This window comes from Pezoporus occidentalis, unplaced genomic scaffold, assembly GCF_034315485.1.
Source record: "Pezoporus occidentalis ecotype Australia unplaced genomic scaffold, CSIRO_AGI_Poc_V1 ctg424, whole genome shotgun sequence".
NCBI classification, from domain to species: domain Eukaryota; kingdom Metazoa; phylum Chordata; class Aves; order Psittaciformes; family Psittacidae; genus Pezoporus; species Pezoporus occidentalis.
The window spans coordinates 91,789-117,570 of NW_026915752.1; the positions used below are offsets into that span (position 1 = coordinate 91,789).

Genomic DNA, 25,782 nt, shown 5'->3' on the forward strand with positions numbered 1-25,782 from the left:
GGCAGTGACGGTGTGGCTGTTGGGACGCGCTGGGCGATGCCAGTGCAGGGCACTGGGAGCACTGGTGCGGTCACTGGGAGCTTTAGCCCCGCCCCTCCCCGCCTTCCACTGCGCTCACCAGCCAATGAGAGGGCGGAGCGCCAGCGCGCGAGGCGTTCGAACGGGTGGGGTTCGCTGCGCGTGCGCGGTATGAACGGTGCGGGGCTGCGCGAACCGAAGGCGGACCGGGACCGGGGGTGAGCGGGACGGGACGGGACGGGACGGGACGGGAGGGGACGGGAGGGGACACCGGGACTGGGGGCGTGAGGTGCGCGCAGTCTCCGCAGTCCCGCCGTTGCATCGGGAGGGGTCACGTCGCGTGTGCTGCAGCTCCGGGGTACCCCTACATGCACCGACCCGGGGTATGGGGGGGTCCTCCCCGGTGCCGGCACTAGGAGGGTGCGGGGAGCGGGGGGGTGGTGGCACAGGGGTGTCCGCACGCTGCAGGGCCCCCTAAGGAGCATGGGGGGTGCTGAGGTGCGGCTGAGCCACAGCCCCTGACCCTGAGCTGGGCCGGCAGTAACTCGGGGTTCCCGGGAGTCAGGGGCTCGGGCTGCTCCTGCACCTTGGAGCTGCTGCTTGTGCTGGGACCTCGTCATCATGGGGTGGGTGCCCGCCGGGCCCCGCGGCGGCCGTGTACCCCTTTGGTGGCCCTGGCAGCGGTGCTGGTGACAGTCGTGTCCTCGCCCTGCAGGATGGGAAAGGAGCCATGGACCGGCAGCGGGGACACGGAGCGTGGCTCCTGCAGGACTGGGGGTCACAGCGCGCCTGGGGATGGCCTCCTGCAGAGGGTGAGGACCCCGGGGCACCCCTTGGCTGGTGCTGGGGAGCTCATCCACGTCTCTCCCCCCCCCCGCCGTCTGAGGTGGACACTGACCTCCATCTCTGTTCCCAGACCCAGGGGGGGCCCGGCGCTCCCTGTCCTTCCTGACTGAGGATGCCACCGACGGCAGCATATGCGCTGCGCTCCCCGAGGCTGGGTCCCTGCTGCAGGAGCCAGGGGACTGCAGTGGTTTGAGGGGACCTCTCCCATTCGTCTCCATCCCCTCCCTTGCCCCATGGCCCCAGGGGGACCCCGGGGGCTCAGCTGTGCTCCCGCATCCCCTCGCCTCCAGCACGCTGCTCTCAGATGGGGATGAGCTCAGGGAGGGACCCTGGAAGAGGACCATGGTGGGAGGTTCAGGGGGTACCCCCGAGCTTCTCCCACAGCTTTGCACTCGGGTTGTCCCCAGTCCCTGTCCTCCGCAGGTGCTTGGTCCTGGTGGGTCCCTGTGCCAGCCCCAGCGCTGCAGCAGGGTCTTGGGGAAACACGGGGCACTCCCTGAGGCTCCCGGGCACGGTGGCAGCCCTGGGGACAGCAGCAGTGACAGCGAGTGCTTCGTTAGTGCCCTGGAGAGCCTAGGGGCTCAGTGCTGCTGCTCCACGGGGCTGGAGCTGGGTGAAGCCCCTTCCCCAAACGGAGCTGGCACCATGGAGCTGCAACCCCCCCCCATCTCCCCAGCCCCAGAGCAGGTGGAGGGTGGAGGTTTCAGGGGAGCCTCGAGGGCAGCCCCTTGCAGTGAGGATGCTTCGGACACGGGTGATGTAGGGGAGCTCCTCACCCAGCTCCAGGGGTGCAGCCTCCAGGGATCCCCCCCCTCCACCCCAGGGCCTCTTCCCAGGCTCCTCACTGGGGATGTCACCCCGCGGGAGCCCCCCATGTACCACCATGTCACTCCCAGGACCCGGAGCCGCCTCCTGGCCTCTGCAGAGCGCTTCGGTGCTTCCTCTTCCTCCTCCGTTTTTGCTGACACACTGGAGATGCCACGGAGGCCCCCCAGGGTCAGAGCACCCCGGGGTGTCCCCAGAGATCCTGCTACCACCTCAGGGCGCTGTGTCACCCCACAGGGCACGGATGTGTGCAGTGGGGATGGAGAGGAGACAGGCTCTTTGGGTGACACTGTGCTCCTTCCCGGAGCCCCCAGCACCTCCCCTGGCTCCAGCCCCACAGTGCTGCTGGTCCCTGGGGATCACAGGCACCCCCAGTGCCCTCCATCAGATGCTCAGGGCTCCTCTGGATCCAGCCCCACGGTGCTGCTGGTCCCTGGGGATCACAGGCACCCCCAGTGCCCTCCATCAGATGCTCAGGGCTCCCCTGGCTCCAGCCCCACGGTGCTGCTGGTCCCTGGGAACTGTGGGCACCCCCAGTGCCCTCCATCAGATGCTCAGGGCTCCTCTGGATCCAGCCCCACAGTGCTGCTGGTCCCTGGGAACTGTGGGCACCCCCAGTGCCCTCCATCAGATGCTCAGGGCTCCTCTGGATCCAGCCCCACGGTGCTGCTGGTCCCTGGGAACTGTGGGCACCCCCAGTGCCCTCCATCAGATGCTCAGGGCTCCTCTGGATCCAGCCCCACAGTGCTGCTGGTCGCTGGGGATCACAGGCACCCCCAGTGCCCTCCATCAGATGCTCAGGGCTCCCCTGGCTCCAGCCCCACAGTGCTGCTGGTCCCTGGGGCCCCCCAGTGCCCCCCAACAGATGCTCAGGGCTCCCCCTGTGCCACCTTCAGGGCGCTGGAAGGTGGCTCTGGGTGCCAGGACGCTTCACCCTTGGGGGCACCACAGCCCCTGTGGCTCCACAGGCGCTTCTGCCGCCTCCTGGCACCGCAGGCCCCGGCCGTGCCCCCCAGCACCCAAGAGCACCTCGAGCGCGAGGAGCGGGACCGGGCACCCACTGAGCGCCACCGCCCTGGCCACGGACACACGGCACCGCTGCAGCCCCTCTCGGATGAAGGCCTGCGCCGGCGGCTGCGGGCGCTGGGGGATGAGCCAGGGCCCGTCACGGCGCTCACCAGGCAGCTCTACCTGCGGCGGCTGGAGGAGCTGCGGAGGACACCCCGGAACGGGCAAACGGGTGAGTGCTGGGGTCCCCCGTGGCCTGGCTGGTCCCTCTGGACTGGTGTGGGGCTGGTGGTGCTCCCGGTGCCATTGGGGGTGATGGTGCTCCCGGTGGCACTGGGGCTGATGGTGCTCCCTGTGCCATTGGGGATGCTCCAGGGCACAGCCCGGAGCTGGCGGCCGCCCTGCAGAGCGGCCTCATCCCTGACTGCACCCAGGACGAGCTGGTGCTGAGGCAGGAGTTCGACAACCCCAAGCGGAACCGGCCCTGGCGGGAAGGGCTGGTCAAGTCCAGCTTCAACTACCTCCTCCTCGACCCCAGGTAGGGCCATGCTGCTGCCCCGCATGTCCCCAGTGTTGGAGGTTCCAGCAGGGGCCCCTGAGAGGCATCGAGCCCCAAAGCTGGGGGTTTGCACCCCTAGGATCACCCAGAACCTGCCGCTCCGCTCGCACTGCCTGAGCCCGGCTGAGTGCTTCAGGACCTTCATCCAGGCCATCTTCTATGTGGGCAAGGGGACACGCACGCGGCCCTACTGCCACCTCACCGAGGCGCTGGGCCAGCACCATGCTGGCACACAGAAGGTGGGATGCGCTGCTGGGGTTTGGGGCCACGGGGATGGCCACAGGGGGTTTGGGACCGTGGTGACGGTGCCCGTTGTCCCACAGGGCTGTCCCAAGGTGCGGCGCATCCTGGAGATCTGGGCGAGCGGACACGGGGTGCTCTCTGTGCACTGCTTCCAGAGCACGGTCCCAGCGGAGGCGTACACACGGGAAGGCTGCTTGGTGGAGGCTCTGGGTGGGTGAGTGGGGCTGGGTGCTGCCACAGGGCCCCAGCATGGGCTCTGCCACCACTCTGCCTCCCTGCATCCCCCTCTTCCACACCATGCAGGAGGCCAGGGGATGCAGCCCACCCTGAGACACTTGGGACTTTGGGGTCCCCAGCTGCCAGTTCAGGGGCTGAGCAGAACCCCTCAAAACCTATCTCCTGTGGGAAGAGCCGCTGGTGGGGGAGGACCCATGGGGTTGCCTCCATCCCTCTGGGTGCTGTGGGAAGCAGGGGGTTGCCTCCATCCCTGTGGGTGCTGGGGGAAGCAGGGGGTTGCCTCCATCCCTGTGGGTGCTGGGGGAAGCAGGGGGTTGCCTCCATCCCTGTGGGTGCTGGGGGAAGCAGGGGGCTGGGTCAGTGGGTGGTGACCCTGTCCCCACAGGGCTGCAGACCATCACCAACCAGAGGAAGGGGCTGTGCTACGGCGCGGTGGCACACTGGCCGGTGGCACGGCGCCGGCGCCTTGGCGTTCACATGCTGCACAGGGCCATGAGCATCTTCCTCGCTGAGGGCGAGCGGCAGCTCCGGCCAGTGGACATCCAGGGTGGGCGCTGAACACCCTGGGATGCTGTGCTGGGGGGGGGGTAACCTGTGCCTGCACCTCCCCTCTTGCCCTGCCTCAGGAGGTGGCTGTGCTCTGTGTACAGGTTTGATGTCGTGAACACTGAGGAGAGTTTCTCTCTTTGTCTCCAAGGGGATAAATAAATCACTGCAGGTCTTTTATTTTGGCTAAGAAATCCAAGCTCCCTGTGGTTCCTGCCTTCCCTTCCCAGGCCTCTCCCCTGTGCCTGGCACATCGCTTCCCCATGGACTCAGACACAGGATAGAACACAGCTTTACTGGGGATATGGCACTAGCGCAGCAGCGGGCTCAGGGTGCGCGGTTTGCCTTGGCCTCAGCGTGAGCAATGTGGGTACAAGGACACAGGCTCCGTGGCCAATGGAGCTTGAGGAGCTGTGGCCTGGAGCTGGACACGAGGAGCTGCCCGGGGGGATGTCACAGTTGGTGCAAAGCCGTGTTTTGGGGTACAGTGGTGTTTCTGGGTGCCCTCATTGCAAACCCTGGGGTGCTGTGTGGGGTTCCCTGGCCAGGATGGCGTGGGAAGGGTGCTGCAGGGGAGGGGCTCGTGGAAACCATCTGAACCCAGGGGCATTAAAATTCTCATTATGAGACAGGTTGTGGTGGTAGGGCAGGGGCTGCTGGGGACACCCCTCACCCAGGGTCACCACCAGGCTGGCTCCACAGGGCCCTTCCTCTCTTCATTACTCAGTCTGTGGACAAGCTGGGCTCAGCCATGGGGAAGCTGCGGTGCAGGTGGGTCCTGCACGGACCCAGGGCCCTGCCAGGAGCCCCTGGAGCCACACTGGTTGCCTTGGTGTGGTCTCAGCCCCATTGGGGTGAGGAGGGGCTGGGTTGGGATATAGGGCAAGGGTGAGGTTTTCATGGGCTTGGGTGTTTCTTTGGTTTAGATGGAGGGAAATAAGAGGGAAGCAAAGCAGGGAGCAGCTCTCTGGGGAAGCTGCAGCATCCCACTGGCTTGCTCTGGCTCCCACGTCCCAGTGTATCCCTATGGCAGTGCCCGGGTCCCCCTCAACACTTCTCATGTACCTTCTGGGTCCTGCCCAGCTCCTGGCAGCGGGATGCGAAGCGCAGAGGGGAGTAGCTGCTGGGTCAGTGGGTTATGTACAGAACAGGATCAGCAGGTAACAGCCTGGCGTCTGTTGCCATCAGGAGGTTGTGGTTTGCTCCAGTGTTGCTGTGTTGCTCCAAGACCCCATGGATCCATACAGGAGTCATCAGCAAGGCCAGACAGAGCGGCAAGGGGATGGTGTATTGCTGCTCCCCCAGTGCAGTGAGAGATGGGTGTTATCCTGGTGGGAATGGGGTCCAGGAGCAGGTGGTGAGTCCTGGAGTCATGGAGGAGCTGGAAGCTGGGAAGGGCGAGTGGAGCTGTGGGAGTTGCTGCATGTTGATGGCTCTGACACCTCGAGGATGCAGCAGCGGGAGGGAGCAGAAGCCAACGCTGTGGCACATAAAGCGATGGTGGTTGGGGACGTGACTGCAGGGATGGGGACAGCAGGAGAGCTCCGGGTTGGTGTTGTCCTCCCCACCACAGCCATGCCAGTCCCACCGCAGCGGGAGCTGACGGCCCTTCTGTGCCCACAGGAGCAGGCCACCTCCTCATCCTCACCTCCTGGCTGTGCAGGCAGGAGCTGCTGGCCACCATAGCAATAAGGCCCTGAAGGCCAAGGAGCTTCTGGCTTCTCCTCAAAGCAATCCCAGCTCAGCTCCTGCAGCCGGAGCTGATACCCTCTCCCTGGAGGAACATTCCCAGTTCTTCCCGTTTTGCTGCAGTGGGAGCAGCCTCCCCACAGTTGCCTCCTCTCTGTCCCCGGAGGAAAAGAATACTACAAAGTAAGAGGATGAAGTCGCTCCAGCGGCTGCCGTGCTGTCCCCAAAGGGATGGGGACCAGGTCTTGCCGTGATCCTGCTGCCGGCCTCGTGCCCAGGGGAGCCTCCGTGCTCCACCACCAGCCTCCACCATGGCCGGGAAAGAAAAGGGGCTGAGCTCCTGGTGAGGGCGGCCTCCGCTCCACTCCGAAACATCTCTGCCATGGGAGCAGCCCGGTCACCACGTCCTGCTGCCTTATTTCTTCTCCCCTTGCCCGTCCCCTGCTGGTGTCTCGGGCTCCCACAGGACGAACTCGTGGAGCAGCGTGTTTACTGTCTCGGGACATTCCATCATCACCATGTGGCTGCCCTCATCGATCACCTTCAGGAAGGCAATGAGCAGGATCTGCAGGGACACAGCAGTGGGGGTCAGTGCTGGGATGAGCCCTCTGCATTGCAGAGCCCTCACCCAGCCCAGCTCCGTCCCATACCTCAGCCATTCGCTGGTCCTCCTCCACGGGGACGAACTTGTCGTGCATGCCATGGACCAGGAGCACGGGCACAGCCAGCTCTGCGTGGTAAACCTCGTCCCCCTCGGGCCAGTACTGCCCACTCATCATGGCGCGCAGCACGAAGGAGGACACGTTGAAGGCATTGCCTTCCTTCAGCAGCTGCTTCTCTTTGGCACCCTGGCGAGCAAAGCCAGCCCTGTGGGATGGAGCCAGCACGGGCAGAGGGTTAATCCGGCGGCACGGGGGGGATGGAAGCATGGGGGACACTGCTGGCAGGGCACGGGATGGACACTCACTTGAGGAAGCTCCAGGCCAGGCAGGGGGACAGGCAGTGCAGCACGCAGGTGGGCATGTTGAAGATGGAGCAGAGACTGGGCTCCAGTGCTGTTGGGCCTCCTCCATTGATCATGATCACCTTATGGACCAGGTCTGGGTACTCGTGGGCAAGGAAGGTGCAGAAGGACACCCTGTGAGGAGAGACAGACATGGGGACCATGGTCCGACCCCATGGCATTGAGGATGCCGCATCCCAAGGCTGATCCCAAGGATCCATGGCCAGAGCTCCTCCTGTTTGACCTGTGGGGGCACCTCTCTGGGGCAGGGTAACCCCAGTCAAACCCCACAGCTGGTGCCCTGCAGAGCCTGGGCAGAGGGGCTGAGCACAACCACAGCAGGGTGCTGGGACCTATTTGGGTGCTCACCAGCCTGGACCAGCCTTGTGCTTTCGATCTAATCCTGCCGGAGCCTGGCTTCAGTTCCCTTTCCTCCAAGCTCTGCTTTCTGCACAGCTTAGTCTCCATGTAATTGACTTGCTTGGGCTTATCTATTTATAGGCTGTGCTCTGGGATTAGCTGCACCCAGAGACACACACCAAGATGCAGCAGATCAGAACTGAGGGATAACCCCACAGCCCTCCTCTGCTTCTCCTTCAAGCGCAGGCTCTGGTGGGTGCTTGCTACCAAGGAGAGGACAAGGTGGGGGGACGAATACACCCTCCTGGGACCCCTGGTCCCTTACCCATATGAGTGTCCTATCAAGATGTTCCTCTTCTTGGCATAGCGCTTGAACACGGCCCTCATGTCCTCAGCCAGCGCATAGAAGGTGTATGCTGCAGCAATCTGCGGCGCGGAGCTGCAGCCGTGGCCGGCCAGGTCAGGAGCCACCACTTCATAGCCCAGCTTGGCAAAGAAGTCCAGCTGCTCCTTCCAGATGTCCAGCGAGCCCCCCACGCCATGGATGAAGAACAGGACCACGTCGCTGTGTGTCCCTTTGCAGCTCGTGATCTGCTTCTTGCAGTCGATGGTGATGACTTTCTTGGGCTTACGCTTCCGCCGCTTCCCTGGGGCAGCAGCAGCTTCCCGCGTGGCACATCCTGGTGTGCCGGCAGGACCCTGTGTGGGAGCTTGCCCGGCCACCTCCGACAGCTCCAGCTCCACGGTGCTGTTGGGCTCCCCGGAGCCACTGTGGCAGTGCAGGATCTCGGAGCGGACGGCATCGCCCAGGTTCTCGATCACCAGCTGCCCGTTGCGGTACACGGTGATCCTGCGCTTGCAGTGCACGGTACCCCGCAGGTGCTGCGGCTCCTCAGTACCCTCCGGGGCCGCGCGGGGGGGTGCGCTGTGCCGCACCCGCAGGATCCTCCCCGGTTTCACCTCCATGAAGCTGTAGCCGTTGCTGGACTCAACACTGTCCAGCGGCCCCACGGCGTTGGTTGTCTTGCCCATCAGGCAGCACAGGAGCCCATCGGTAATGCTGTTCAGCATTATGCTCCCTGCAGTGAAGGCAAGAGGGGGGAAGGAGGCAGGTTAATAGAATCATGGAATGGTTTGGTTTGGAAAGGACCTTAAGGTCATCCAGTTCCACCCCTCTGCCATGGGCAGGGACACCTTCCACTGGAGCAGCTTGCTCCAAGCCCTGTCCAACCTGGCCTTGAACACTGCCAGGGATGGGGCATTTACCACTTCTTTGGGCATCCTGTGCCAGCTGGGGAACTGCTGGAGGTCCTGGCTGTGGCACAGGGGACTGGGGACAGCCCTGTTCCTGCATGCTCTGCTGCCAGCCATGGGCAAAGCCATAAGTGAGGGCAGGATGTGCCTTCAGGGATGCACTGGGGGGTGAATGTGATGCTCCCCAAAACCACAGCCCTCAGCCACCTCCAGACGAGCTTCAGTTTCAGATCACAGATGGAGCCAGCACTGCCTCCATGTCCAGCTCTGCCTGGACCATGTCCCTCTCACTGAGCTGGTGTGACACACGCTGGCCCTGCGGAGATGAACTCCAACCCATGCAGTGCCCTGTGGGCCTCCAAGAAGGGATCTGCTCCAGGTGAGGGAAGGAACACTCAAAGAAAAGCCTGTTTGGAATGAAGATGCTATTTCTGGCACCAACTATGGAGCTCAGGAAGGATCCAGTGATGAAGCTGCTTTCTTTATCCCAATTAAATGTATCTATCTATCTGTATCTCCAGTGTAACCACCACCACAAACAGTGGGAGATGGAATTACAGGGATGGGAGATGAAGGTTTTCATTAAAGTCATTCCACAAACCACATCTGGAAAGGGCACAGTGAGAGAACTGGGAGTGACCCAGCACCCTCCCCAACACCACATGTGATGGGGGGGGCATGGCACTGTCATTGCTGTCCCCAAGACTCCTTCCCTGACATGTGTTCTTCCCGATGCGCTCAGGCAGATTTAGAAGGGCTCCGGATGCTGGGACCACCAAGTACAGCCCAGAGCAAAGGCAGATACAGGGCAGGAAAAGCTGGTGGCACTGGGATGGCTCTGGAGAGGAGCTGGGGGGGGGGGGGGGGGGCATGCCCCCAGGCTGGCAGTGTGATGGGGGTTTAGTATTGCTGAAGCTAAACAGGGTGAATTATTGATGCTGATGGGCACAGAAGCACAGCAGGCACTGAGCGCAGGGGCTCTCCCTACTGCTCCTGCAGGAGGGAAGGAGAAGGCAAAGCGTTCCGGGGGGGAACTGAATGTCTAAATGGCAGTGACGCTGCCAGGAGCAGCCCCATTAGGTCCCCTGAGCACTTGGCAGGATTACGGGCGCTTTGCGAAGTCCATGCAAGGCTCTGGGTGCTGGACATGCAGCAGAGCTGGTCCCTGGTGCTCTGTCTCCTTTCTGCTGGCTGGGGAGCTCCCCCAGTACAGGGCCTGGCCAGGCACTGTGCTAAACACTGCGTCACCTGCCTTGTCCTGCTCCAGGGATGCACCCATCCAAGCTGGGGAGCAAGAGCAGGTTTCAGAGCCCTGGGAAGGAGAAGCCAACTCCATCTCCTGCTGGCAAGGGGCTGCTGTGCTCTGCTGGGTGACAAGGAGCTGGGCACCAGACTGGCTGGAGCCCTGGCTGGAAGCTGCACTGGGATGGCCACAGCACTGCCCTTGCTGTGCTTTCGAGCACGGCTTGGGCTGCTCTTGATCCCTGAGCAGCGCTGAGCTGGAGATGCTGAACAGAGAGATGGGGTAAGCACAAAACCCAGGGGGAGAGGGGAAAGCAGGCAGAGCCTGAGCCTCACATGGGCACGACTGCGAGCTCTCAGCCAGCTCTGCCCACCCTGCACTGAGCACAGGCCCCCTGGGCTCAGCCTGTGAGACCTGGATGTGATCCTGCCCCTGATTTCCATAGAGCCTGGCTTTGCCTGTGCCTCCATGTAACAGGGTGCTGACGATCTGTCTGGATTCTAACCAGGACTTGTGCCCAAACTGCTTCACTATTGATTAACATTCCAGGATTAACTCAATCAGTCCAGCCTGTTCATTCCCAGCATTGATTTGCTGGAAGGCTCTGTGGGCCAGGATGCTGCAGCAGATCCAGCATGGATCCAGGCTTGGGCCACAGAGCCACCTTCCAGCAGCAGCAGCTCTGGGTCCAAGCCTGGATCTTGTTGCAAGAGGGGGGGGGCATTCGGCAGAGCTGAGCCACCTCTTCTCAGATCCACCCATGGTCCAGGATATGTCAGTCACTGCTGGGTATCCAGCTGGGAAAACACCACCCAGATCCCATCAGCAAGCACATCCTGGCTGAGCCATTCATTGGCAAGGTGGGGAATGGAGGAACAGGAGGGGAAGCGACTTGAGTCAATGTCAGGCTTCATCTCTGGGGCTGGGAGGTGAAGCACACGCGTCTCCCACTTCCCACACACATCCTCTACCCCACCACACCGGCTGCTGCAGCCAGAAACATCCAGGGATGTTCTTCCCACATGATGAAAAGGGCTGGAAATGAAAGCAGATGGATGTGAAGAACTTTGCAAAGATGCTGGTAACCATGGCGATGAGCTGCTTTCCCTCCACATCCTCCTCCATTCCAGCAGCCTTCCATTGGCACTCCCAGCAGAAAGTGAGATTCCGGTTGCATAAGGCCAGGCACAACAATGCATCAACCCACCACCAGTCTCCATGTCCCTTGAGGCTGAGGACACGGCTTGGGGAGGTGAATGGCATCACCCCACATAGTGCCCCCCCCCCAATGATGTCTTCCCCCAGGAAACAGCTCCGTCAGAGAGAGGATGCTGGGATTAATCCCAGGAGGATCATTCATTGCCCAGGTTCAGCTCTAGTCCTGGAGCATCCTTGTGGAATTCTGCTTCCCCCTTCCTGCCACTGCAAAGAATATCCCTGTGGGGGAAAAACAGCTCCCTGACCTACTTCAGCTCCTTGGCTTTTACACAACTCGAGGGCAGCACAGCACAGCCAGAGGAAAACAGGATGAATGGGATGTGGAAAACCTAACGGGACAACAGGACAGGCAGTGACACGAGGCTGACATAGAGCCTGTGGGGCTGATGTACAGCCTGTGTAGGTGACATAGAGCCTGTGGGGCTGATGTACAGCCTGTGTAGGTGACATGGAGCCTGTGGGGCTGATGTACAGCCTGTGTAGGTGACATGGAGCCTGTGGGGCTGATGTACAGCCTGTGTAGGTGACATGGAGCCTGTGGGGCTGATGTACAGCCTGTGTGGGTGACATGGAGCCTGTGGGGCTGATGTACAGCCTGTGTGGGTGACATGGAGCCTGTGGGGCTGATGTACAGCCTGTGTAGGTGACATGGAGCCTGTGGGGCTGATGTACAGCCTGTGTAGGTGACATGGAGCCTGTGGGGCTGATGTACAGCCTGTGTAGGTGACATGGAGCCTGTGGGGCTGATGTACAGCCTGTGTAGGTGACATGGAGCCTGTGGGGCTGATGTACAGCCTGTGTAGGTGACATGGAGCCTGTGGGGCTGATGTACAGCCTGTGTAGGTGACATGGAGCCTGTGGGGCTGGTGTACAGCCTGTATAGGTGACAGGGAGCACACAGAGTGGTATCTCAGGGCGGTGCTCATACCACATCTGCCTGAGGGATATGATACACTTAATGGCCATGTCAGGCTCTTCCCTCACCATCCTTGCTCCAAACAGCATCCCAATCCTGCCTCTCATAGTGGTGCTGTCCCTGCTGGGTCCCTGCACACAGTGCTGGAGACAGCTGATATCCTACCTGTCCGGGGTGCTGGGAATGACAAGGATCTCCTCCTCCTTTCCCATACCATGTCTGACAAAACATTTCATCCCTTTAAGCAATCCAAAAGCATCATTTACTGCAGGGACAGCACAAGAGGGAGTCAGAGCTGAAGCTGATGGCCATGAACTTCCCTATGGAGACCAGTGAGTCCAAGCTCTGCTCAGCACCTCCGTCCCCTTCCCTGCACAGAGCCTTGGGAGCAGCAGGGACTCCATAGCTGCTAGTTCCTTTCAAGACCTCGGAGGAGAGGTGCCAGAGAGGAGCAGGAGCTGTGCTACAGCCAGAACCCGACCTGCCATAAGGATTTGTTCACCTCTAATCCCTTCCCATTGGGGCTCATGAGTGTTAATGGTGCCAAATGCCACTCCTGAGGAATGGGCAAATATTGTGATGCTCTTCCCAGCCTCCCCCAGTCATTCCCTGGGAATGAAGCGGAGAAACGGCGGCATCGAGCAAGAGAACATCCGGTGAAGTCCTGATCTCAGCTACAAGCAAGAAAATGGTTGTGCTGCTTCATCTGGGCCCTGCAAAGGCAACTTCCCTCTGAAGGAAGGTGAAAAAGCCACTTCAGGTGGTAGGTGGCAAGCACCTGGATTTATTCTGCTCCACCTGGCTTCCATGTCCTGGTGGAATTACAGCAGCTTTATGAGGAGTAAGCGGGCAGGAAGGGTTTATCAGGCATACAAATAGAAAGGCACGGAGGCAGCCCTGAGGTCCTCAGCACGGGCAGGGATGAGGCTCCTTCCCTGGGGAAGGGAGTCTGGTCCCTGTCTGCAGCAGCAGGGCTCCACTGAGGGCCCCAGGGGACGAGGACAAACCACAGTGAGTGCCGAAGGAGCGTGGATGGAGGGCAGGACACAGCCCGGAGCCGCGCTGCCCACCGGCCACAGGCTCTTTAGGAAGGAAGAAGACCTTGAGAAACAAAAGCTCATGTAATGCACAGCGGGGTAACCCGCGCGTGACCTCTGGAATGCCGTTTAACCCCCCTCTGCTTCCCAAAGCTCCTGCTCCCCCAGCAGAGCGGCAGCAAGGCTGGATTCCTTTGGAAGCGAGCATCCTCCGGCAGCGGGCTGGAGGGAGCCATGGGAAGGAGGCAGAAGGAGGAATCTCTGCCCCTTGCGCTGCGTGCAGGTGCCCCCTCGGGCTTCAAGCGGGAAGCAGAGCAGATTTGCCAAGCACATAGCAACAGCAGAGCAGAGCCGGCAACCACTCACTGCCATTGCATCACAACGGGAGCTGGCCTTTAACTTGGATCGCCAGGCAGCGTTTTCTAACCCCGCTGTTAGAACGGGGAGATTGAAGCACAAGCGGTGCAGTGCTGCTGCAAGGCTGCCTTCCTCCTGCCCTGCAAGCCCAGCTGATGCCTCTCAAATCCCTCCTCGTTATCAGCTTTGGGAAAAGAAACCCACCTTTTGGCTATTTTGACCCCTCCTCTCCATTGCTCTGCACCTTCCTCCCTCAGGGCATGTCCTACATCACTGCTTGTGCTCTGAGCCCTCGGCACAAAGGAAGAGGGGAATGAGAGGATGCTCACCTCATTTATCGACAAGGATGGGCAGGAGTCGAGCTTGCAAAGGAAAAGGCTTAAATCGTGCAGGAGAGGCAGAGCTGGCCGAGACGGAGGGAGCTGGTGCAGGGTGCAGGATGCAGGCTGCAGCTCGGGAAGGCTGCTCAGCTTCTCCACTCCTGCAGCTCCAGGTTGCTGCGCCTGTCTGGTTGGGAAGGCTGGAGCGATGCCTTCAGCTCAGCTCATCTGCTTGAGACCAACGTTTCTCCTTCCATCTTCTCCCCAGGAGAGGCTTCATAGCGGAGCTCTGGGCTTTGGGGGGGGCTGTTTGTCCTTGTGGTCTATAGCCATAGAAAGCCCCTTAAATCCCTCCTAAAGAGGAGGGCTCTTGGTGTGACAGACAGGGAGATGTGCCAGTCAAAGCAAGGCCCTGCGCAGCCCGCGGGGGTGCTGCCAACAGCGGGGGGGGCAGGAGGGCTCATCCTTTCCAGTGAGGGGAGGCCCTTCAGTTACCTGGCACAGTTTTCTCATCCTGCTGGTATTCGTGGCTGCTACAGGCCAAGAGGGTGTCAGTGCCACGATGGTGTCAGTGCCATGAGGGTGTTGGTGTCACAAGGGTGTCGGTGCCATAATGGTGTCGGTGCCATAATGGTGTCAGTGCCATGAGGGTGTCGGTGCCACGATGGTGTCGGTGCCACGAGAATGTCAGTGCCACGAGAATGTCAGTGCCACGATGGTGTCAGTGTCACAAGGGTGTCAGTGCCATGAGGGTGTTGGTGTCACAAGGGTGTCGGTGCCACGATGGTGTCAGTGTCACAAGGATGTCAGTGCCACGATGGTGTCAGTGCCGTGAGGGTGTTGGTGTCACAAGGATGTCAGTGCCATGAGGGTGTCGGTGTCACGAGGATGTCAGTGCCACGATGGTGTCAGTGCCATGAGGGTGTTGGTGTCACAAGGGTGTCGGTGCCACGATGGCGTCAGTGCCACGATGGTGTCAGTGTCACAAGGGTGTCAGTGCCACGATGGTGTCAGTGCCACGAGGGTGTTGGTGTCACAAGGATGTCAGTGCCACAAGGATATCAGTGCCATGAGAGTGTTGATGTCACGAGGATGTCAGTGCCACGATGGTGTCGGTGCCACGAGAATGTCAGTGCCACGATGGTGTCAGTGTCACAAGGGTGTCAGTGCCACGACGGTGTCAGTGCCATGAGGGTGTTGGTGCCACAATGGCATCAGTGCCATGATGGTGTCAGTGTCACAAGGGTGTCAGTGCCACGATGGTGTCAGTGCCACGAGGGTGTTGGTGTCACAAGGATGTCAGTGCCACAAGGATATCAGTGCCATGAGAGTGTTGATGTCACGAGGATGTCAGTGCCACGATGGTGTCGGTGCCACGAGAATGTCAGTGCCACGATGGTGTCAGTGTCACAAGGGTGTCAGTGCCACGACGGTGTCAGTGCCATGAGGGTGTTGGTGCCACAATGGCATCAGTGCCACGATGGTGTCAGTGTCACAAAGGTGTGAGTGCCACGATGGTGTCAGTGCCATGAGAGTGTTGGTGTCACAAGGATGTCAGTGCCATAATGGTGTCAGTGCCATGAGGGTGTTGGTGTCACAAGGATGTCAGTGCCATGAGGGTGTTGGTGTCACAAGGATGTCAGTGCCATGAGGGTGTTGGTGTCACAAGGATGTCAGTGCCATGAGGGTGTTGGTGTCACAAGGATGTCAGTGCCATGAGGGTGTTGGTGTCACAAGGATGTCAGTGCCATGAGGATGTCAGTGCCACAATGGTGTCAGTGCCATGAGGGTGTTGGTTTCACAAGGATGTCAGTGCCACGAGGATGTCAGTGCCATGAGGGTGTTGGCATCACAAGGGTGTCGGTGCCACGACGTTTTTGTTGCCACGAGTGTGTCCAAGCTCAGCACGGGTGTGCTCAGCAGGAAGGTGCAGCTCACAGCAGCCGGACCAGGAGCACAGCCATCGCCTCATGGCTGTCCGTTGGGTTTGTATGCACAGCTGTGGCTTTGGGGGTGCTGCCATCACACCCCCTCACCCCGACAGGCTGGTTTATGGCAGGGACACAACAACCCAGAGCATACACACCCATTAGGGCACACGGGATGGGGGGAGCCCGCTGCCCCTTTAACCTCTTCAGGCTCCCACCCAAGCCCCACGCTGCTTGTCCCGGCGGTGTGGGGTAACCAGGGGACACCCCCTCAGGGCCGCGGCAGCCGCAATGGAAGGGGTGCCCCGCGCCCTGAGCCTCCCGCCCCAGAACCGCCCTGCCGAGGCACAAACGATCGTCGAGAGGCGGCTTCGCTCCGTTTGCGCCCGGGACGAGGCCGCGGAGCTCCTCAAGGCCGATCCCGGCGGCCGCTGCCATGGTAACGGCGCGGCTCCGCAACGTGACTACAAGCCCCATCAGCCATTGCGGCACGCTGCACGTGACTGGGTAGAGGGAGCCAATAGCGGGCGGTGTTGTTGGCAGGGCGGTGTTGGCAGTGGCGGGTGGACGGCCATGGCAGCGTTGGGGCGCGCTGTGGGCCGCAGGTAACCCGGGAGAGGAGAGGAGAGGGAGGGCGGGCGGGCGGGCAGCGGCGTTGCCGTGCCCCGGGTGTGCTGTTCCCCTCCGGGAGCACGCCCTGGGCTGGGGAGGGACGCGAGCCCCCGCCGCAGGGTCAGCCCCGTCCCTCATTGCTCCACAGGTCCCGTTATCGGCCCGTCAGCGGCAGCGCCGGGCGCGCATCTCGCTCCTCTGATGGTGCTTTTGTCTGTTCCCAAAGGTTTCTCCTCTTGCAGCACGCTGCGGCCGGCTCTGTCCAGCTCCGCACAGCCGCTGTGCTCTGCGGGTCCCTGGAGCTGCCCCTCAGGAGCCATCTTCTCTTCAAGCCGGTAGGAATCAGCCCTGGCCCCGTGTCCCCCTGGACCCACCAGCAGATCCGCACCAAAGCGCGAGGCAACGAATATCAGCCCAACAACCGGAAGCGCAAACGGACCCACGGCTGGATCAAGCGCATCAGCACGCCGGCGGGCATCGAGGTCATCCTGCGGCGCATGCTGAAGGGCAGGAAGTCTCTGAGCCACTGAGGGCTCTGCTTGCGGGGCAAGCCTGAAGCTGTGGAGTGACCTGAGTGGAGCACCTGTGCCGAGGGAGGCTGCGCATGTGTGTCTGTCGTGTGTTGGGAGAGTGTGAGGAGTCATGCTGGCTCGAGGGGAGGCCTCAGAGGGTGTTCGTTTTAATGCCTGTGCTATGAATTGTAATCTTAGTGTCCCTTTGTATGGGTGATTGAGAGAAACTGCTGAAAGCACGAGCTGCCATTAAAGCCCAGAGCTAATTGAATGCAAAACTTTATGGCAGTGCCTCTGCCTGTTCGGCTCCCCTGAGTTATTACATGATCGGGGCTCTGGTTCTGGGGTGGAAGGGGCGGAATTGCCTTGTGGCCGCTGCTAACGAACCGCCTAATGAGCGGTGCCTCCGCCAACGAAGGTCACGGGGAAAGGGCACGAACTACATTTCCCAGCGGGCCCCGCGCCCTGCGCTGCATCCGGGTCCTGCCGCCCTGCGCCACAACCCTTCCCCCTCCCGGGCTCCGAGCGGGCGTTTCCTGCCTCGGCTGACCCCTACGCGATGAGTGACAGGCGCGGTGGCCAATAGGACGCGAGCGCCGCGGGGCGCGGGCCAATCGCGGCGCGCGGGGTGGGCAGCGGCGGGCGGTGGGCGGGCCGAGGTGCGGCTCTCACGGTAGCGGCGGTGAAGATGGTAGGTGCTGCACCCCCCGAAATGGCGGCGCCCCCTCCCGCTGCCGTGCCGGGAGCGCTGCCCCGGGAGCCCCGGCATCGCCGCCGGCCGCGCTCCGCTGCCCCGCCCCGCCCAGCTCGGCCACGGCGAGGCCGCGGCCGCCTCCGGCCCTCGCAGGGCCCGCACCCTCCGGTGCCCCGGGCCTCGGCGCGGGAGGGAGCTGGGGCTGCGGGGACGGGGACACCCCAGGCCCGCGTGTTGCGCGTCTCTGAGGGCCGGGGTGCGGGGGTTGCTATGGCCCGAGACCGGGGGTACCCCACCCGCAGGCACCCCAGGGTGGCGGGTTCCCCCCCAGGCGTGCGGGGGTGAGGAGGGGAGGGACGCCCTGAGCTGGGGGCGTGAAGGGGTTCCACACTGGGAGTGCTTGAGGGTTGCGGGGGGGCACGGGGGCGAGGGCTCCTCCGGGCCGTGGGGCCTTCCCCACCCGCAGGGATTGGGGCTGAGGGCCGGGGGGCTGCCAGGGTGTGGGGTGTCTGGAGAGCAGCAGTGGGGGCTCCCCCTCCCCAGGGCTGCTGCGCACTGAGGGGCCTGTGGAGGGGGTTCACACCTTTCTGTACTCCCTCAGCAGCAGCAGGCTGTTGAGCTGGTGGTGGTAGGCTGCGGTAGCCAAGAGGCTCCCAGTCTCCTTCCTTCCCTTTGCAACAACGGGAGAAAGTTTTCCTTGTGTCCCTCCAGGAGCTCAGTGATCAGGATGTGAGCAGGCCCTGTGGTCTCGATGTACCACGGCTGAGAGTTGAGGTGGCTGTTCCCAAGCCTGTGATCATCGGTTCTCTCTAACCCACAAGCCTTGTGCTGGGTCTGAGCGCTTGTTTCAACCTCTCTGTGTTGGGCCTTGTCTTCTGGAGCAGTTCCTTTCAAAAGCAGGGAATGGGGAACAGAATATGGTGGGGTGGGTTGTCCACCTTTTTTGCTTTTAGATGAGGACTGTCACCCTCCTGGGAAGCCGAGGACCCTAGGTGATGCAGTAGCTGCATCCCATCTCTACCTTTCACTTCCCCAGTTGTAGAAGGAACCAGTGTTGTCTTGGAGGTTGCAAAATCACACTTGTTTTGGGGGGGGGTTGGGGGCCTTTGCCTTTCCTCAAAGGCCATGAGGTATCTGCTTTGTTTGGTGTTGGGCTTTCACTTCCAGCAGCTTGGCCAGGAGGAAGTTTCTTTGGTTAAAGAGTGGCAGGAGGCACTTGGGGAGTGTTTTCTCATGGGAGGTGTGACCCAGTGTCCCGCAGGGCTGTGAACACAGCAGTGACCTCCTGGGGCTTATTTACCTGCTACCCTTGGAGCAGATACAGATCATTGCACTTGGAGTATTGTTTCCTTCTGAATGGGCAGGAATGTGAGTCCAGGCACTTCCTGGGAGTGGGGCATTGGATCCAGCAGGATTAGTTGTGCTCCTCAGCTGGACTGGAGATGAGTGCTCCATGTGCTGGGTTGGAGAAGCCTCATCTGCTTGGTCACTTTGGTGTCCCTGTTGCTGAGCGCAGGAAAGGTGGTGGCCAAGAGCCAGGGACCTGTTAAGAGTTGAATGTTGTAACCTTCCTGCTTGTGAGTGTGCTCGAGATCCTGCTGCAGTTTTGGAGGCAGCGAGGGGGGAACCCCACATTCACCATTTAAATTGCATTTGGGTTGATAATTGTAACCGTGTTCACAGGACATAACTCGCTCTCCTGGGAAACTCCAGTGTGGAATCCCTGCAGAGAGTTGGAATCCAGCCTCTTTCCAGGGAAATGTGGGCTCTGCTGGACCAAATCCTGGCTGGAAAATAAGCAATAGCTTAACATGAGGAACTTAGGGTGAGCTGTAGCTTATTGAAGGGGTACTTGAAGCTGCGTGCTCTCAAATAAGAGCAGCTGTTTCCCATTCTTTGAAATGGTGCTAAACCCAGTGAGTTACCAGGTTCTGCTGCAGGAGCAGCAATCAAGGCTGTGCCTGGCTCTGGTTGAGGCTGCTGGAACCAATGTTCTGCACCAGGAAGGTGAGATCCTTGGAGGTGTAACAGGGTGTTTGTACAGCTCCTTCTCACCAGGATCGTGGAACTAGTTCACTCTCAGTGGAAGTGGGAACAGCAAAACCCATCAGGACAGAGGTGGGAAGTGCTGAGCTGGTGGGAGATGGATTTTGTCCTAGGGAACCTGCAGGTTGGGGGTTAAGATGGGCAGGATAAAGCTGCAGTTCCCTGTTTGAACCCAGCTTCAAGGTTATTCCTAAACTCAGGTGTATGGGAAAGGTTGAGGGTGGAAACTGGAATGTCAGGAGAGTTGTTAAAACCAGAAGTATGAATCATGTTTTCTTGTCTGGCCAATGATGCCTCTTGGATGTGAATGGAAGAAGGAGGGCTCATAATGGAGGGTTCACTTGAGTGAAGTGAAAACGGCCTCTTTCCCCCTGGCAGCTTTGTGGCAGCATTTTTGGGTTGCTTCTAACCTTGAAATTAAATGATTTCTCAGCTGCTGCTTCACTGTCCTTTTCAAACTGCTTCAGAACAAGGGGATGCATGGCCTAGAGAAGAATCCTTCCGTGTTCAGTGCAACAGGCTTGGAATCTTGCAGCATTTTAATGCAGGTTGAATGATTGAGAAGGAACATTTTGGGGCTTCTCTCTCTTCATCTCACATTTATTCCCCATCTTCTCTTTCTTTTCAAGACATTTCTCCCATCATCCTTTGTCTCTGCTGTGAGTAGAGGGGCTCCACCACACTTTGAAGCTCAGTTCTGTTTGACCCCAGAATATTCTGCTCTCACCTTCCTGTTTCACTTCAGAGAAGGAAATGCCTGTTCTGTGCTGCTGTGGCTTCAGTAAACCAAGAGGGCTCTGCAGGGTTCCTGTTCAGCAAACAGCTCTGCTGGGCTGGGTGAGCAGCAGTGCAGAACTTGGGGTTAGTTTGGTTTGGAAGTACCAGGAGCCTTGATGTGTGCAGGGTGGGATCCTTCCCAAAAGATAATGAAGTGGAGCCGGGCTGATAAGCTTGTGATAAGGACTGGGCTTTGGAGGCTCTCATTGCTCTGTGGAACCAACCTTGCCTATAACAAAGAATGTTAACTGGGAAGGTGAAAGAGCAGCTGGTTTTGGGGTGGTCAAGGCCTCCAGGCAGTGGTGTGGCTGTGGCAGTTTCTGGTGTGATGCTGTGGTTTGTGCTGGTAAATTACTGCTCATCAGTGGTGCAGATGTGTCTGTGTCCAGGCTCCCCCCCGTTGGACACGTCCCTGCCAAAAGAGGCTGAATCAGCAGCTTTCTCACTGAATTACTCAACTTTGGGGATAGAGTGAGCCAGAGAATCTGTGGCTGCCCCATCCCTGGCAGTGTTCAATGCCAGGTTGGACACAGGGGCTTGGAGCAAGCTGCTCCAGTGGAAGGGGTCCCTGCCTGAGGCAGGGGTTGGAACTGGATGAGCCTTAAGGTCCCTTCAGGCCAAACCAGGCTGGGACTGTATGAAATGCGGAAGCTGGGGATTGGTTTTAAGAAAGCAGTTTGGGTGGGTTTCAGTATCTAAGACCCATCTCACTACCTGGGACCTGGCAGCATCCTTCAGTTCCTGCAGCTCTTTATCTGAGTGACCTGAGTGGCTCCTTCAGGCCAGTGATCACATTCTTTCCTCACCTGCTTCTTTGTGTCCTGTTTCTTTCCAGGCAGATTTTTTGAAAGGATTACCAGTCTACAACAAAAGCAACTTCAGCAGATTCCATGCGGATTCTGTATGTAAAGCATCAGTAAGTATTGCCACATCCTTTGGGGGGAGGTTTTCTTGTGGGGCTCAAAGGCTGCTTGACTAAAAGAAACTCCCAGTGAGGCTTTTGTTTCTTAAAACTCATGTGTGATCACAGCTGAGAGTTCATCAGCTGAGCTTGGCAAGGCAAAGTTCCTGCTTGCTTTGGTGAGGAATGTGGCTTACATCGGCCAGACCACATCTGTGGTGCTTGTATTATTTCTCTTTAGGAGTCCTGAAAAACATGTCAAAAACTGGACCTTCTCCTTTCTATGTGGGTGTTAAAAAGCTGGAGCCTCACAGTGTCCCACAACCAGGGCAGGATATCACAGTGCACTTGTTGGGTGAAGAGGGGCCTTTTGGTTTGTTTAGCTGTGCTTGCCTTAAAACCCCACCTTGTTGCTGTCTTTGTCCTGTAACTGTTGTAATTCCTCTACAGAATAGGAGACCATCAGTTTATCTTCCCACGAGGGAATATCCATCTGAACAAAGTAAGTGCCCTGCTAAAGTTGTGAGGGGTTTAATAACTTGTTACAGATCTAATACTCCAAACCTGGGGTACACATAATCCCCCTTGGTTTAAACTTCAGATGAGATGATAATTTATGAAACCACCATGCCAGTGATGAGCAGAGTGTGTCCAGTTCTTGGGTTTGTGCTTCTGGATGCTTCTGAAGCAATGGGTGTCCCTTCGTGCTGTCCTCTCATTAAGAAGGACCATGGGAAGCAACATGGCAATTACTGCACTGTCTTAAAAGTCATCTTTAAAATGGAATAAATCTCTGAGCCTCTGATCTTGGACATGACCTGGGTTTTTCTCTCTCTTTTTCTTGGCAGTCATAGTAACAGAAAAGACAAATATCCTCTTGCGCTATTTACATCAGCAGTGGGACAAAAAGGTATGCTTGTATCTCCTTCAGCATTCTTGATGTGCTGCTTTGAGCTCATTGAGCTCAATATTCATCGCAAGATTGAAGAGTTAATGAAAAAAAAGAGCAAGCTGTGCTTCAGGAAGAGCATAGTGCAGGGTGGCTCTGTCTGTTCTTAAAAACCCCAAACAACTTTTCCTTCCCTTCCAATGTGAGGGATGTTGACTCAGTGTTTAGTCTAGAACTTGGAGCCTGCACTTCCAGCTCCCTCTCACTGCGGTTTTCCTTTGTGACCTTGGCAGATGGTCTCCCTGTGCCTCTGTGGCTGCTTTATGGTGAGAGTAAAGCTGCTCTTAGCTTGCAGGGCTGTGAGAGGAAGGCAGATGAGCTTGTGCAGAACTTGAACACACAAGGATGTGTAAGTACCTTGGGTACAAAATCTGAGCTCTCATATGAGCAGCACACAAATCTGCTTTAGCCAGCATTTGAGACTGGGAACCTGGGATACCTGTGTTGGGTGTACTGGGAGCAAGGTGATGGATGACATAGGAGTGGAGATGTGGAAGCAGTGAGTGCAATCACAGCCAGAGCAGAGGCTGTGGAAGAACATGGGGAGAGGTAAAATAATCAGGAATCTTGGAGCTAAAGAGAAAGGATTTGTGTGTGACAGGGTTTGGGAGATTCCGAGGTGTTCAGGGACTGGCTCAAAGCAGTGGGAAAGAGGATCTTCCTCAGCTTTATGCAGCGTTTGAGATCTAGAACTAAAAGGTGCTGAGATCAATGGTGGGTCAGTCCCACCCCCAGATGTCAAGAACAGTGTAGAAGCAGCATCTTTTGCCTTTGGGCAAAACCCTCTTCAGTGCTTGCTCCTCCAGTGTGTCAGGTCATTGCAGCCAAAAACTTCTAGAAACATTCTCCTGATATTCCCAGCCGAATCCTGGCCTCTGGGGAATTTCACTGTGCCTTTCTCTGTCCAAACAGAATGCAGCAAAGAAGAGAGATCAAGAGCAGGTGGAAATAGAAGGTGAGAACTCAGCACCACCCCGGAAAATCGCTCGGACAGACAGCCAGGACATGAATGAGGACACTTAAACTCTTGACTTCCTCCTCTCATACTTTACAGGCGCTTCCTGTTTTGTCTCCAAGTGTGTAAATTTGCCCCTTGCCCCATCTCTCCCCCCTCCACTGTGCAGCCCAAACCACTTCTGACTTCCCAGGAGCCAACATATTTATTTTTTCTCTTTTTTTTTTTTTTGTCCTCTCCATTTTTTTATTTATGCCGTAAACCTGATGGAGCGGAGGTGGAACAATGGAGTAAATGCTGTAGTAGGACCTTAGTTCCTCCTTTTGAAAACACTGTCACTTTGGCAGGTTTTGAATCTGTTACCTATTGCCCAGGTCTAGCCATGGGAGCCTGGGTAAGAGACATGGGTTATCACAGAACCCTCCAGAGATACATGCTCTCTACGTACCCACTGACCTACTACAAGTGGTTTAACTCCTCTTTGTATGTGTCCGGGCCAGCCATAAGTGTATGGCCTCACCATTCTTCCTCCAAAATTCTGAAACTGGCACTGCACTAAAACAAAACCCAACCAATCTACATGAGTGTCCTTCAGGGTTATGTTGATCTTAGCAAATGTGTTGTCAACTTGATCAATCAGTTGTATCCTGGTCTGTTGTGTAAGGGCTGCGCTCCTCCCGCGGCACGCGTTATCTCATGCATCAGTGCACATGGAGAACTCAAGTGAAAGGTGTGTGGCTTTTGTTGCTCTGACTTTCTAACCTTCTCTTGGTCTTGGATGGACTGATCTGTGCAACTTCTCCATTGGAATAAAAGGATACTCTTCTACTGTGCTGAGTACTTGATCACCAGTGTGTGTAAGCAGCGGCTGATGGAGGCAGCCTGTGGCTGGAGAAGTCTGGGAGCATCTCAGCAACTGGATGTAGTTCTGGTTCAACTGCCAGCTCCGAACAATGGTACGTTGTGTTGTGCTGCAATAGCAGAATGGAGTTGGTCAAAACATGAGCTTCCATGGTCTCTGGTGAAGACCAATTCCTCTTGGACTCAAGACAGTTCAGTGCCTGTTGCCTGGAACCCTTCCCTGACTCTTCGAGAAGAGCCAAACCGGAGGCCTGTGAGTTGTCTGGATTCAGAGGTTCAGAGACTCAAAGGAAATGAGCATTGTCACCTGAAGGGGACAGGAAAGGTGTAGCTTAGTAATGATGTCTTGTCTGCTTTAACATAAGAAGCTGACTTCACACTGTGTTAGTTGAAATTGTCACATTTGTAGCTGTGGGGGTTTTTTTCTTCCTCGTTAACAAATCCTAAACACGAAATCACAGGAATGTTGTTCTGGAGATCCTGGACAAGCCTCATTCCGAGCGGCTGCAGCAGCTGGGAGCTTTGAGGGGTTCTGCTCTCCCTTTCTCCATGGCATTCCCATTCAACCCAGGGCCACTACGTGTTCAGGTTTGGGAACGCAGGGAACGCGGAGGGAGTGAAACTTGCTGCCAACCATAGGTTGCAAGGCAGACCCTTAGGAAGAGCAGGGCACAGCTCACATTGCAATTCTAGATGTACCTTTAGGCACCAGGTTTCTGATGGAATGAATTTAACTTAACACCAGGTAGTTTAGAACTTTGTATCTGCCTCAAAAACAAACCCCAACCAACCTTTTTGCTATGGCAGTAACCTCCAAATTACTGGAATGTCGTTGAAAATGCCAACTGTGTTGGTGAAGATAAAATAGACTTGGGTTTCTGTATGATTTACTGGTGATGGCAAGAGGACTCCATGCTGGCAGCAAGTGCTTTTGTGCACAGTGCAAGACATTGAAGATCACTTGCCTCATGGGGTGAAGCTGAAGCTGAAGAAGCCTTTGAAGAGCTGTGAGATACCAGAGGAAGAAACGAATGTGCAGCTGATGATAAAGTATGACCAATCTGTGTGTGTAGCAAAGCTGGAGAGCTGCAGCCTTGCAGCAATGTCTGTACAGTGCTTTCAAGTTGTAAAATGCTGTATAATTCGTGGTGGATCCAGCAAGGTTTGAGCTTTGCTGACTATTCTGCTAGCCAGAGTGATGTACTATTAAAGAGAGTTGGCAGTTCCTTCCTGTTGTAAACCCCCGTCTTTGTTCCCTCCGTGTCTTTTACAACTGGTCTTGGTGGTTATGGGAACCTTTGCCAATATTTCAGTGGTTTTAGGAGGTAAAAGCAAGTTGCCTTTTTCAAGCAGTTGGGAAACACTGGAGGAACAAGGCTCAGAGCACTGTTAAGTGTCCAGCCGGTTGGGTATTGGTTTTGTTGCATCGGTGCCTGTGTACAAGCGGTGTGGATTTCTGATCCCTGCACTGAGGCTGGGATCCAACCTGATCCAACTTCATCCAACCTGAAGCCAGAGCTCCCTCCCTTCCTCCTGCAGGCTGCTGCTGGCTCCAGTGCTGTCTTCCAGCTATTGCACTTTGATCCTATATTCTTGTCTGTTTAGTACGTGGTAAGTGTCTTGGGTTTGAATGTTGCATGGAAGGTCTCATTTGCCTAACTGTGACTTCCTGGTGCCTTAGTGCATTGAAACCAACGCAAACAAATGTTGACAAACCCAAACCCTGGGGGTTTGCTGACCACACTGTGTGTACAATACTGAGCTCCTCTGATTCCAACTGTTGTTATAAAGTGACTGATATTTAGCCACCCTCGGGGTTTTATATCTGCATAGTGGTATTTTTATTGTTTCTGTTACCAATGTATACT

The 25,782-nt window shown here is 57.7% G+C and overlaps 4 protein-coding genes across 9 annotated transcripts; 3 read left to right on the forward strand and 1 right to left on the reverse strand.

Moving 5' to 3' along the window:
• Window positions 1-83: 83 nt before the first annotated feature.
• ANKLE1 (ankyrin repeat and LEM domain containing 1) lies at window positions 84-4,476 on the forward strand. Of its 5 annotated transcripts, XM_062634383.1 has the most exons (7): window positions 84-236; window positions 734-830; window positions 935-2,929; window positions 3,073-3,235; window positions 3,336-3,495; window positions 3,580-3,709; window positions 4,122-4,476. In XM_062634383.1, exons 2-7 carry the CDS (start codon window positions 749-751, stop codon window positions 4,292-4,294), a joined length of 2,703 nt encoding a protein of 900 aa, XP_062490367.1. In that variant the 5' UTR covers window positions 84-236; window positions 734-748; the 3' UTR covers window positions 4,295-4,476. The 5 variants fall into 5 exon arrangements, 3 of the variants coding, with proteins under 3 accessions (XP_062490367.1, XP_062490368.1, XP_062490366.1); XM_062634384.1 differs by lacking the exon at window positions 84-236 and having other exon boundaries at window positions 548-830; window positions 3,580-3,713; XM_062634382.1 differs by lacking the exon at window positions 84-236 and having other exon boundaries at window positions 548-830.
• Window positions 4,477-4,558: 82 nt separating this feature from the next.
• ABHD8 (abhydrolase domain containing 8) lies at window positions 4,559-14,298 on the reverse strand. The gene is made up of 5 exons (XM_062634385.1): window positions 13,689-14,298; window positions 7,660-8,413; window positions 6,939-7,109; window positions 6,622-6,838; window positions 4,559-6,536 (listed from the first exon to the last, which is right to left on the reverse strand). Exons 2-5 carry the CDS (start codon window positions 8,403-8,405, stop codon window positions 6,387-6,389), a joined length of 1,284 nt encoding a protein of 427 aa, XP_062490369.1. The 5' UTR covers window positions 8,406-8,413; window positions 13,689-14,298; the 3' UTR covers window positions 4,559-6,386.
• Window positions 14,299-16,134: 1,836 nt separating this feature from the next.
• Window positions 16,135-17,009, forward strand: MRPL34 (mitochondrial ribosomal protein L34). The gene is made up of 2 exons (XM_062634361.1): window positions 16,135-16,212; window positions 16,446-17,009. The coding sequence occupies exons 1-2, from the start codon at window positions 16,181-16,183 to the stop codon at window positions 16,747-16,749; spliced, it is 336 nt and encodes a 111-aa protein (XP_062490345.1). The 5' UTR covers window positions 16,135-16,180; the 3' UTR covers window positions 16,750-17,009.
• Window positions 17,010-17,335: 326 nt separating this feature from the next.
• DDA1 (DET1 and DDB1 associated 1) lies at window positions 17,336-25,140 on the forward strand. 2 transcript variants are annotated; one of them, XM_062634386.1, is made up of 6 exons: window positions 17,406-17,422; window positions 20,101-20,308; window positions 21,084-21,164; window positions 21,600-21,651; window positions 21,998-22,059; window positions 23,011-25,140. In XM_062634386.1, the coding sequence occupies exons 2-6, from the start codon at window positions 20,225-20,227 to the stop codon at window positions 23,119-23,121; spliced, it is 390 nt and encodes a 129-aa protein (XP_062490370.1). In that variant the 5' UTR covers window positions 17,406-17,422; window positions 20,101-20,224; the 3' UTR covers window positions 23,122-25,140. The 2 variants fall into 2 exon arrangements, with proteins under 2 accessions (XP_062490371.1, XP_062490370.1); XM_062634387.1 differs by lacking the exon at window positions 20,101-20,308 and having other exon boundaries at window positions 17,336-17,422.
• The last annotated feature ends 642 nt before the right edge of the window (window positions 25,141-25,782 follow it).